Source organism: Salvia miltiorrhiza, chromosome 1 (assembly GCF_028751815.1).
Source record: "Salvia miltiorrhiza cultivar Shanhuang (shh) chromosome 1, IMPLAD_Smil_shh, whole genome shotgun sequence".
NCBI classification, from domain to species: Eukaryota; Viridiplantae; Streptophyta; class Magnoliopsida; order Lamiales; family Lamiaceae; genus Salvia; species Salvia miltiorrhiza.
This window is the reverse complement of record NC_080387.1, coordinates 32,637,251-32,649,998: the sequence shown is the minus strand read 5'-3', so window position 1 is coordinate 32,649,998 and position 12,748 is coordinate 32,637,251. Positions and strand designations below refer to the sequence as shown.

The window sequence follows — 12,748 nt, the reverse complement described above, 5'->3', positions numbered from 1 at the left end:
TGTAAAATATAAAACTATAACATGAATTTATTTTATACATTGCAAAAGAGAAACCGGTCCCACGAAAAGTCCAACATAACAAACTAAGCAACTACAATTCCACAAACACTTGATGAAGCCAATATTTACAAACACTACAAATTTTCACGCTGCAAAAAACTTACTTTCCCAAATCAAAGCCAAACACTGGACTGATGATCAGAACCCAAAACGACGAGCTTTTGTTGTGTAATGCGACTGTGGAGAAAGTCAATCAAAATTCCAAAAAACTCTGCTTCTATACCCAATATCATCTACCACCATCTACAGGCAGTATGAATTCATCCCTAACACTATCAAATCCAACGCTTGAGCTATTCCCACCACCATTGATGAAGCCATCAAATCCCTCACCAAGCAAACGTTCCTTATCTTCTTCAACATATTCTGCCCTAATCCATGCATGCTTCTTCCCTCCACCTCTCACTCCCTCTAGCTCCATTGCCACCTCCTTCATCGAGGGCCGATCTTCGCCTCTCACGTTCAAGCACCTCCGAGCAAGAACACAGACCTTCATCACCTCCTCCTCACCCCCCTCCCTCACCACATTTTCTTCAAGAATTTGGAATAGGCAATCTTGCTTCATCAAAAACAGATTAGCCAAATTTCTCTCCTCCTCCACCCTATCGTAGCTCAACGCCGCCATCCCAGTTAGCATTTCCACAAGCACCACTCCAAAGCTGTAGACGTCGCTCTTCTCATTCAGCTGGCTCGTCTGCATGTACTCTGGATCCAAATATCCGAACGTCCCTTGCACCATCGTCGACAGCTGCGATTGGTCCAAAGGGACCAACCTCGAAGCTCCGAAATCGGACACCTTCGCAGTGAAGGAATGGTCTAGTAGAATGTTGGCACACTTGACATCTCTATGTATGATCGGAGTCGAAGCCGCTTCCGAGTGCAGATACGCGAGCACGCCAGCCACCTCCGCGGCTAATCTCAGGCGCGTCTCCCATGAGAGGAGACGCGCCCTGGCCTTGTTGTGCACGTGCTGAGAGAGCGTGCCGTTGCTGATATACTCGTAGACGAGGAGAGGGAACTCTGTTTCGAGACAACAACCTAAGAGCTTGACAACGTTCTTGTGTTTGATCTGGGAGAGAACTATGACTTCGTTTGTGAACTGATCTATCTGCTTTGGGACTTGTTTGGCTCTCTTGATGGCTACGACGCCGTCGCCCGCTAAGAAGCCTTTGTATACAGTGCCGTAGCCGCCCTCGCCGATTATCATGCTGTTGTGGAAGTTTTTGGTGGCCCTTTTGAGCTCGAATTCAGAGTAGATTTTGGCCAAATCTTGAGATCTGTCTCTTCCGTGGAGCTTTTGCTGCAGCAACATGCCGCCATTTTGATGGAAATAATGCTGTCTCATTTTGATCAGCCTTCTGTTTTGAAGAACAAAGTAGAACCAACAAGCTGAGAGTAGAAGCAGAATTACCCCTAATGAAATCCCTGTTTCCACATTTCAAAAAAGTCATTTATAATACTATCCACTGATTGATGGTATAAAGGAATGTATATAGTCTAACCTGCTACAAGTCTGACAAGAAGTGATTCAGATTTAGATTGAATAGGAGTGCAACCTTCCTCTCTTCTGCCATCACCATTGTATCCTTTGGGGCATTCACAATAAAAACTACCAATCGTGTTCACACAGTATCCCAATTCTGCGCAGGTGTTGAGCCCTGCATCTTTGCATTCATCTATATCTGTAAAACAAAGTAGGAGATACGTTGCAACTTTTAAACTTGGAAGCGAATCAAAATAACAAGTAATTTCCATGCACGCGCACCTCGACAACCATCGACATCTAGGTAAGGGTTCCCTTGAAAACCCGATGCGCAATTACAGCGATACCCAAAGCCATTATCAGCCTCATAGCACTCCGAATCCACACTTTTGCAAGCATAGGAAGAAGAGTTGGCTTTCGCCTCCGCACAACTCGTGTTGCCGATGGCCCAATCAACCACCATGGGAAGCCTCTCAACTTGCCTCAAACTCGTCAGTGTTTGCAGGGAAAAGGCAAACGAGCTTTCCTCAACAACGAAAGAATAGCCACACTTATTAAACCTCACGTCCGTATAATTGTTGGTGCTTCCCATCTTTATGCTAACTCTGCGAACGTTCTTGGGGATGGAGGTCTGGCAGCAGCCCAAACCGGCGCAGGTCCCGTTCTCGACGTCGTCCTCGCCGCCGCACGTGGCGGTGCAGCCCGTCCGGTAGTTGCGGCCGTCGAGGCGGCGCCCCTCGACGTAGCCCGTGGTGTCGCACCCGACGACGACGAACTTGTTGGCGGCATTGCTGACGGCGAACTTGGAGAGGGTTATGAAGGGATCGTCGTTGTCTTGTAGCGTCCCGTTTGGGTAGTAGCAGTCACGCGCTATGAATTGCAGGACGGTGAGGCGGCCGCCGGTGAGGGATATGTTTGTGATTTGGATTTTGGAAGCCCTGAGGAATGGAAGCTGTGTTTGGGTGCAGTTGATGAAGAAGTCGTCGTTAAGGTAGCAGCCCGGCGACGTTCCGAACGGGAAAGGGATGGTTAGGTTGCCGCATCGGTCGGCGCAGCCGGGCTTTGCGACGGGAAAGGCGTGTGCGTGGATGGCGAGTATCGGAATCAGTAGGAGGAGCATCCCCATCCCCATGAGGTTTTTCTTTGTATGTGATTGTGAAATTTGAACAACATATATATCAACGGTTGATATTTGTCGGAGTCGTCGTAGAATTTTCCGTTGACTGATTTGGTCGTGTTTTTTGTTTGTGGGATTTGGGTCTTCTTCTTCTCCGTTCCTTTTTCTTTACTGTTTAAGGCCCACCTTAATGCAGTATGGTCAATTCTAAAACCAGGATTGGGTCGTCTTGTCTGCCGTATTGAAAAGACGAGCTAAAAACAAAGTCTGGGAGATTTAGAATAGAATAAATGCAAATTCTTCATGCTTTCGGGTGTACAGTGTCATTTCGATAATATAATAATGTCATTTAATATTAGTATCATTTCAATATAGTGTTAGTGTCATTTCGGGACAGTATTATTTATATAATATGATAGTGTCATTTGTAAAACAGAATAGTGTTAGTGTTATTTCAAGATAATGTTAATGTTTTTGCACCCACGCCTCTAGAATAAATTGGTTAATGGTTGGAAGTGGAACTTGAAAATAACAATTTTATCAAAATTAATTTGTGTTTTTCCTCGTGATTTTTTTGTTTAACAAAGTTTGTCCAACGTGCATCACTAGAATTCCAATAGGAGATGAGATTCAGTGTCCCACAATTTTATGTGTGTCACTGTGTCCCATGCTTATATCTATTATTTTAAAAATATTTTTTATAAAAATAAAATTTATTATGATACTATGAATTATATTTAATTTTTATTTTAAAAAATTAGATTTTTTAAAAAGTATATACCATAACTTTGAATTTATCAACCTATTATTAGCTAATAAAAGTGAAATTAAATGATAAAAAATAATTATATACCCTAAATTGATGGAATAAATCCTAGTTAATAATCACAAAATTAAACTAAAGCATATAAAGTTGAATATGAAGAAAGAATATATAAGAAAATAAATAAAATTGAAAGTGGGACACAGAGTGTGACATAAAGTGTGGTACACTGAATCTCATTCCCTAGAATAGAGTCTTACCGATTAATCGACTTTAATGCTGATAAAATAGAGATATTGTAATTTTTATTTTTATTTTATAAAGTAATAATTAAATAAGTAAATTTAAAGACCGTGTTATGGTGAATTCGAATCCAAAAATTTTGATCTTAAGTATTAACCACTCTACCACTAGGCAAATATGATGGACTTAAATCCAAAACTTTTGATTTTAGGTATTAATCACTTTACCACTAGACCAACACATGCAGACAATAGAGATGTTGTGATTGAGTAAAAAAGACAAATAATCGTACCTTGTGATGCATGTGGAGGACGTGAATTCATAGACCAAAATGCCCTGTATATGTAAAGCTATAAATAACGAGTCATGGTACATTGTCAAATTTACGTGCAATATATCCGGGATGAGATCCAGTGCCCACAATTTTATGTGTGACATTCTGTCTCATGCTTATATCTATTATTTTTAAAATATTTTTTATAAAAATAAAATTTATTATAATACTATGAATTATATTGAAATTTTATTTCAAAAAATTAATTTTTTAAAAAAGTATATACCACCATTACTTTGAATTTATCAACATATTATTAGCTAATAAAAGTGAAATTAAATGATAAAAAATAATTATATACCCTAGATTGATGGAATAAATCCTAGTTAATAATCACAAAATTAAACTAAAGCATATAAAGTTGAAATTGAAGAAAATATACATAAGAAATTAAATAAAATTGAAAGTGGTATAGAAAGTGTGACATAAAGTGTGGTACACTGGATTTCATTCCAATATATCCAAGCAATCAATTTCTTTTAAGTGTGTTCTTCATCCATTTTCTGCTATTTTTGTGAGAATTTGACATCAGGTGATTTATTATTGATCTTCGCGGTTCATTTTATATTTCTCGTTTATAAATCCAACAAACTTGAAACGGATGAGATCCTCTATCCCACAATTTAGTGTGTCTCGGCATGTCACACTCTTAATTTGTTAGTAATTTTTCATTAATTTTTCTTCAATTTTAACTTTTTATGTTTAATATAATAAAAAGATACTCTCTTCGTCCCACTAAACATGACTCACTTTTCATTTTGAATCGTCCCATTAAAGATGACTCATTTCCACAAAAGAAAATATTTAACTCTTGAAAAGTTGTGGGCCTATCACTTTTATTTAATTTATATCTTCTCCTGAATCATTGTGCCAAAAATAATTGAGCCATGTTTAATTGGATAGAGAGGGTAATTAACAAGGGTTCACTCATCTAGTTAGGATTTATAATTATTTTTTATTTATTTGAATTAATAATAGATTATTTAAGTTAATTAATTCCAAGTTATGATATATAATTTTTTAAATTTTAATTTTTAATGATAAATATTAATTATAATTTATTATATATAAGAGTAATATCATTTTTTATATAACAAACAATTACTCCCTCCGTCCATGATTTCGTTTCCATTTTGTGGACAACACGAGTTTTAAGAAAGTGGTGTGATTTCGTTTCCACTTTGAATTTTAAGAAAGTGGTGGATAGTAGTTGATAGTAGTGAATAGGGCTGTCGATCAGTTCGGGTACCCGAACCCGAAATTACCATATTTCACTAACCGTTCCCGAACCGTTTTAGGTGTTCGGTTACCTGATTCGATTATTTAGGTATCCGAAATACCCATTTAAAAAATTAAATTTTAAATAATTTGCTAGATACAGTATTTGAACCCTGGTCTCCAGAAAATACACAGAGCAACTTATCCACTAAACTAAAGCTCATTCTTGTACTTTAAATATATCATAATTTTATTTTAGCTCAGAATCAATTTTTTTTAAACAAAAAAGTAAATAAAAATAAAATAACGACAACGATACAAAATAACGACAACGACAACGATGCATAAAAAAAAAAATACTCCCTCCGTCCGTCAAAAGTAGACCATTTTTACTATATTGGGCGTCCGCAAAGAGTAGACCACTTTCCTTTTATGGAAATGGTCCCACCACCCACTTTAATCTGTTATCCTTACAAACACTCTTTATTTACAAAAAAACTCACCCCAAATTCAATCTCAACCACACATCTCATAAAGTGGTGGAACCCTTTCTCCACTACATCAAAATCATCAACAATTTTATTAAATTCCGTGCCCAACCAAAGTAGTCTACTTTTGGCGGACGGAGTGAGTGTTGGGAACCTTGTGGAATATCCTAACCCTTGTTTTGATGATACCAAAATTCATAGGACTTATATGTAATAGACTAGAATCGTTTTGAACTCAAGTGTTAGAGTTCGTTTCTAGTCTACTTGCGGTGTCGAAGACTGAAGACTGAAGAACGAAGACTGAAGACTGCAGATACCAACTGAAGTATCAGTTGAATATTTAATGTGCGCAAAGGACTGATACTAAAGTCAAGTATCAGTTGAACATTCCTCCTAGGACTGATCTTCCAACGTTCAGAGGAAGCCACGTACGCACAAGTACAGCCGCATTAAATGCAGAGATCTCAGAATATCTTATCTCTGCAGAGGTCATTCCTATCTGGTGGTTACTTTTCAGAGATGTCACATCTCATGTCCATCAAAGAGAGCCGTTTCCACACAGACAAGGAACCTCGAAGATTGAAGCCTCAGCCCAAATTCGAATTGCTCTCCAACGGAAGAAATCTTGAGGATGATTTACGCCAACGGATCTATTCAAGAGTTCTCCTACAAATAGCGCTCGAGGATCACTTCAACCTTCACCGATTCAACGACATAAGCTGAAGCTCTGCCGAAATTGCTACTCAGCCTAAAGCTTAACCGCCCCAAAGCTTGAATCGAAGAAGAGAATTCCAAAGCCAAAATCAGTCACTGCTGATTACATACATTCTCTTAGACCCTAGGCATATATCTGTTTACCCAGAAGCCAAAGGTCAAACTTGGTTCAAAGAACTTGTTCTTTGTAAGTATAGTTGGCACTCGTTCAAACCTCCCCCCATAAGAGTGTTTGAGTGGTTCGGAGTTCAGGAAGGTACTCTGAACTCTGAGTGAAAAGTCTGAGCACGAGGTGTGCTTAGCAGGGAAATCCTACGCGAGGTGTGTGGGTGCTGAAGAAGGGTTTTCTTCAGTTTACGGTTGTGTGCACCAGGCAAGCACACGGGTACGGTTTGCAGTGCACCAGTGAAGCACTTGCGGAGTGGATTGTTGGTCTGATCAACCAGCCGTGGATGTAGGAAAGGGTTTTTCCGAACCACGTAAAAGTCTCTGTGTTATTTACAGCTTTCAGTTTTACATTCTTACTTGTGCTATTTCTATTGATAAAACTGAACACTGAATAACAGAAAAGAGAAACCTTAATCCAACAACCTGCTCCACCGAGCCTATTACGAAACTAAGTTTAATTTCCGCTGCGTATGATATCAATCTGACTGAACTATCCTCTGATAGTAAGGAAGAGTGATATCATCTCTATCTTAGCAAACTCGACTGAAGCCCTTACGTGGATCAGTTAAGTTCCAACAACTTAACTGATAACTCATTACTGAAGAGCTTTCAGTATCAGTCGTCAACCCTGTTGGTCAAAACTGATTTCAGTAAAACAGGAGTCCTTGTTTGCGTGCAAAGTTTCGTTTTGATCTCTGACTGAGATCCCTCTGATTGAGGTCAGTAGATTAAGTTAAAAATAGCCTATAGGTGTATTCCCCCCCCCATACACCTATTCGAGACCCTCTGGACCTAACAGGGAGTAATAACGACAACGATGCATAACAAAATAGCTCAAAATAACGACAACGGCAACTAAATTCAACATGTCAACACACCAAGTTCACCAGCATGAATAAAAATACAAGTTCAACAATATGAATAAAAATATAGGTTCAACACGAGTAAACAACTACTAATTCTTAAGTTCAAACACGAACAAACATCTAGTAATTCATAAGTTCAACAACACGAACAACATAAATCAAGCTCTCGAGCTAGAGGGGTCGGTACGACTTGCCACGGGTGCACTTGCTGTGGCACTCACCTCTCCAGAACCAAGTGAACTCATCACTATAGAAAAGTTAAAAAACAAATCAAATAAAGAAATTAAAGAATCATACTGCTCTCAAATGTTTTCGCAGGTTCGATGTGAGTTTCACAGGTCCTGACCTAAATTCTTCACCCACTCTTCACCCACTCCTCAAGCAAATCTATCCACTACTGACTCACAAGTCACCACCACCCTGCATCCTGCCTCATCCATCTCATCTTCTGCTCAAAATGCCTCTCCCAAGGCTTACTCAATCTCATCTTCAGCAAGTACTCTTCAATCTCAAGAATGGTACCTTGACGCTTGAGCTTCTGCTCATGTCACCTCAGACTTCAGGGATATGCAAATACACTCACCTTATCATGGCCATGAGACTCTCACAATAGATAATGGTTCTCACCTTCAAATAACTAATGTAGGTTCTGCTATCATTCCTCAGTCCAGATCTCTCAAGCCATTAGTGCTCAGTAATTAATGTGCTCTATATTCCTCATATAACCAAAAGTTTGTTGAGTATTTCTAAATTCACATTTAATAGCAATGTCTATCTTGAGTTTCACTCTTCTTATTGTTGTGTTAAGGATGCCCAAACACACACACCATTCTTCTCGAGGGCAATCTTAAGTATTGACTCTATCATCTGGATTTAACAAAGACACCAACAACCACTACATCTCAAGCCAATATCCAAAAGTTCACTTGTTTATGACACGTATAATAGCTACTCAACTATAACATGTCTTTAATCTCATGGGCGAAGCTCGCAGATGTAGGTGATTCATCAAATTGGATTATCAAATTATTGTATTAATTTATTACTTTAAATTTTAGTTATATCAAGAGTTGTGTCCCAAAACTTATTACATATTTAGGCTCAGTTTGATAGGCAAGTAGAAGCCTCATTACATCCTTAGCTGGGTTTTTTTATCAGTTTGATTTGTAAGTATAATAAAGATGGAGGCCCGTATTTGGACATGGGCCTGAGCTAAAAACACTGTTCCTCAAAGGAAACAGATGCGGGGGTCACCCTCGGTTAGTGATGCTCAGTGCTACAGTATATCTTGTTTAATTTTGCTTTCGCACAATTGCCCCCAATATTCCCATCGCTTCCTCCCCAATTTTTGAAGACAACCACCGCCTGCCAAATACCACCACCTGCCCTCGCCGATCTCGTTCACCACCACCCTCAATTCTCTGCAATATTTCATCACCACCGCCAGCCCTCTACCGATCTCGTTCACCACCACCCCCAATTCCCTGCAATATTTCGCTGGCCCCTGTCTTCGCCTACCTCACCATACCCGTCAACCCCTGCCTTCAATTAAATTTCTTTGGTATTTATCTTTCACCATGAATTTTGAAGAAGATTCCATGATTTTCTTTGGGAAAAAGGTCCAATTACAAAGACAACAATGATTTCTCACCAATTTTTGAAGAAGACGCCCTCTCCAATTTTGAAGACGCCATGATTTCTCACCATGAATTGTGCGCTCTAATTAATTTCTATCAATTTGTTAATCTCTCACCATTAATTTCTATCAATTTTTGAGAAAGGGGTGTGTTTTTTTGTGTTGGACCCCCCACCACCGCCTGAATTTGTATTGTCATTCTTAGCTTCTTCAATTTTTTTTTTTGAGAATCTTCCAATCTTTCACGCATCTTAATTAGACTAATTTATGGGATTTTTTTGGGTACACAATTTGCAAGTCATTATAGAAAGAGTGTGTTTTTTTTTGGAGCAGAAAGAGTGTGTTTAATTAGTATACATTTTTGTGGTTCTTCTTCTTCGCCTCACTCTACTCAATTTTGTTTCTTTTTCTAGTTCTTCCTCCCCTCATCTTATTCTACTGCAATTGAGTGGTGGTGGTGGTAGTAGTGACGGTGGCGACGGAGGACGGTTGTTGGTCGAGAGAGAGAGTGTGAATGGCATTGACATTGCAGCTCACTTCTCTTTTAGGGATATTTTAGACATTTCATGCTAATCTCATGATAGCAGCGCCTGTTATCGAGCGGACTTAATACATTTGCGAGCTCTTAATAGTTTCCTACCAAACACACAGCCCTCGGTTCATTACTGGCCCAAAACCAGCAATATTTTCTTGAGTTTGGGCAAATGGCCTTATCTCAACCAAGTTTTCAAACACGCCCTTAAGTGTAATAAAGTTTAACTACATCAATACATGTATCTATATACTCTAGTTACCCATAAAAATGTAACTAAATTTTGTTACATTTATTCATGTAACAATTTCTGTGACATCCCAAAATTATCACGAAATATTTTCGTTACACGTATGTGTCATAATATACTTTGTGTGTGTGTGAGTGTATCACACACTCACAAATATTATTTTATACACACACATATATTATTATATTACTTTCAACTATTAATAATTTTTTTTCCAAATAACTAATTAATTATAAATTATATTGTCATAAAAAATAGCTACACTTTCACATGTCACAAAGATATTACATTTTTATATGTCACAAAAATAGTTGTACATTCAAATGTAACTAAATTTAGTGACATGTCTTTAATTTTATGACACATATAATAGCTACTCAACTATAACATGTTATAATATTAATTAAGGGTTTAGGTATAAATTCACCTCTAAACTAAACACCCCTAGAGCGTATACCCTCTCATTTTCGACCTTGGTCCAAATATATCTCCAGAGTCCATAAAAAGAGTGCATTTAAACCCAACAAGTTGACTGAGATCAATGACACTCAGATTTTTAAATTTTGTGATTTCTGCAGGAATTTCACCTCTGAAGAGATTGACAGAGAGCACAAGCCTCTCCAAAGGATTCATTTTTCTAAGATTTGTAGGAATGTTTAAACATATTCCAACTAAGGTCTAAATCTGTGAGTGAATCCAACCCATCTAACTGCATACTAATATTCCCAGACAACATATTAACATTGCAAAGCCATAGAAAGTAGGCAAAGGACCGAAAGTCAACGATTTCAATCCACTGATTTCCCCACAAGCAGTGAACAAACCAGCTGGGATTGAGCTAAGTTGATTACCGGACACATCAAAGTGGCAATTTTGCAAACAAATGGAAGAAATTCAGAGTTGGAAATTGAAAGATACTGTAAAGAAATGGTGAATAATCGGAGCTACAACCAACCCCCTCCCACAAACAAGGATTTGAAGTTTTCAAAACATTATTCCACACAAAGGAAGAAGCAGAATGATTTCATAAATACTAGCCATTGCACTAATCTGATCAGCAGGCTATTTGAATGCAAAGCACAAATACAAACAGCTTAGCTGAGCTGCAAACAACCCTCAAACACATTTTTTTTTTTAATTTTATTTTGTCTTGTGATAGTATTTTCTGTTGGACTGATTTGATCTTGTTTTTTGTTTGTAGGAGTGAGAATATGTCATTGAAATGAATGTGGAAATTTGAGCGATATTGTGGCTCCTTTTCCTTTTTCTTTTCCTCATGTTTAAGAGCAGCCGCAATGGGCTTACTTGATAACTTACTTGATAGCCTACTTGATAGTGGTTGTGTTATTGAGTAAGTAGTGCTGCATTGGAGTTACTTGATAGCCTACTTGATTTTTTTAGTTTTTAAAGAGAAAAGAGAAATTTTTAAAGTGGAGAAGATAATTAAAAAAAAGAAAAAAAAAAGGAAATTACTCGTGCATACTCGAAGACTCAAGTAGCACTCACTTGCAACGCCCTACTCGAGTGCAATACTCCTACTCGAGTAGGCACTCGAGTAATGTGTTAGTGATGGTCTAAGGCCAGCTGAATTCTAAAAGGTTAGGAGTGTTTGGTAGGTGAGATGTGGGCACATTAAAAATGTTTGATAGCCAATCAAGAACTTTGAGTTTCTGATAACTGGGTTTTTTTGTCATGTATTAAATCCTGAAACGCACGAACCTTACTACCTCGAAAGTTTCTGTATTTCGCCTCGCCTTGGTTGCTCTATGGAATAACAAGATGAAGGGCATTCGTGGAATTAAGTATTTTACACCTGTAAATGCACGTTATTATATGGGACCCAAACACCTCAAGTTCAACCAAACACTCATATCTATTTATCAAGTCACCCTTAATCTTTCGAATTTTAATCATGCGTAACTAATGTCATTTTATTTGATCAAGTCAAAGTTAAAAATATAGAAAGCTGACTTAATCATTTGGTGGTCCTTTTCTTAATTATTTCTTTTATTGAAGATAAACCGTGTGAACACACATCTTCACGTCGACCGAAATTTGCAGAAAAACAACTTTTCCAACAATTGCAACATTTTTAGTTTTTATATTAATCAATATGGGTTAAAATATTGAAATCAATCTAGAAGACTAGAACCTGCTAACAACAAGCTAAATCAATACATCATCATATCTTTTGGTTAAAATCCAAATAATTAAGGATTCATTTATTTCATTCGTTTCCTGAATGGGTGATTTTAATCACAGCCCCAATTTTCTCACTATAGCCCCTTATTTAGAAAAATAATAAAATTAATTATGATTGTACTATTATACCCTTATAGCTTTTATTTTAAATCTGTAATAAATTATAAGTTATAAAAATTAATTTGAAAGTACATCACGTATAATTTTTTTCACAAAAATCATATAGCTCCCATCCTAGTATAATTTTTTCACATAAATCATATAAGCCCTCATCCTGATATATTTTTTTTCACAGAAATCATATAGTCCCCATCCTAGTATAATTTTTTCACAGAAATTATTTTAAATCATATAATTTGAAAGTACATCACGTATTAATTCTGTTAGTTACCATTGTTAAGGAGTCGAGGCAATAAGTTTGTTGTTATTTAGAATCAATAAGTGATGTCATTACATGGGTCAAAGAGAAGCTTTGACTGGAGAGCCTGTGTGTGTTGTATGCTGCTGCTATGGTGAATACATCTATGATATTTGCAGTCTTGAGTGTAAGCAGTATCTTCTCAGTCAATTAGCAAAATCAAAGGCTTCACGTGCTCAACCATCATCTACAAAACTTCAAGTAATAAGTAGTACATAAACTTCATTCCCACTAGATTGCTTGAAATTATTTTAAA

At 37.4% G+C, this 12,748-nt stretch overlaps 2 protein-coding genes across 2 annotated transcripts in view; one reads left to right on the top strand and one right to left on the bottom strand.

Moving 5' to 3' along the window:
- The window catches only part of LOC131020541 (uncharacterized), a 1,142,091-nt gene that overhangs the window by 267,136 nt on the left and 862,207 nt on the right, over nt 1–12,748 (top strand). The window lies entirely within an intron of this gene.
- LOC131020254 (putative wall-associated receptor kinase-like 16) lies at nt 3–2,841 on the bottom strand. Its single transcript, XM_057948962.1, has 3 exons — nt 1,826–2,841; nt 1,563–1,742; nt 3–1,485 (listed from the first exon to the last, which is right to left on the bottom strand). The coding sequence occupies exons 1-3, from the start codon at nt 2,673–2,675 to the stop codon at nt 290–292; spliced, it is 2,226 nt and encodes a 741-aa protein (XP_057804945.1). The 5' UTR covers nt 2,676–2,841; the 3' UTR covers nt 3–289.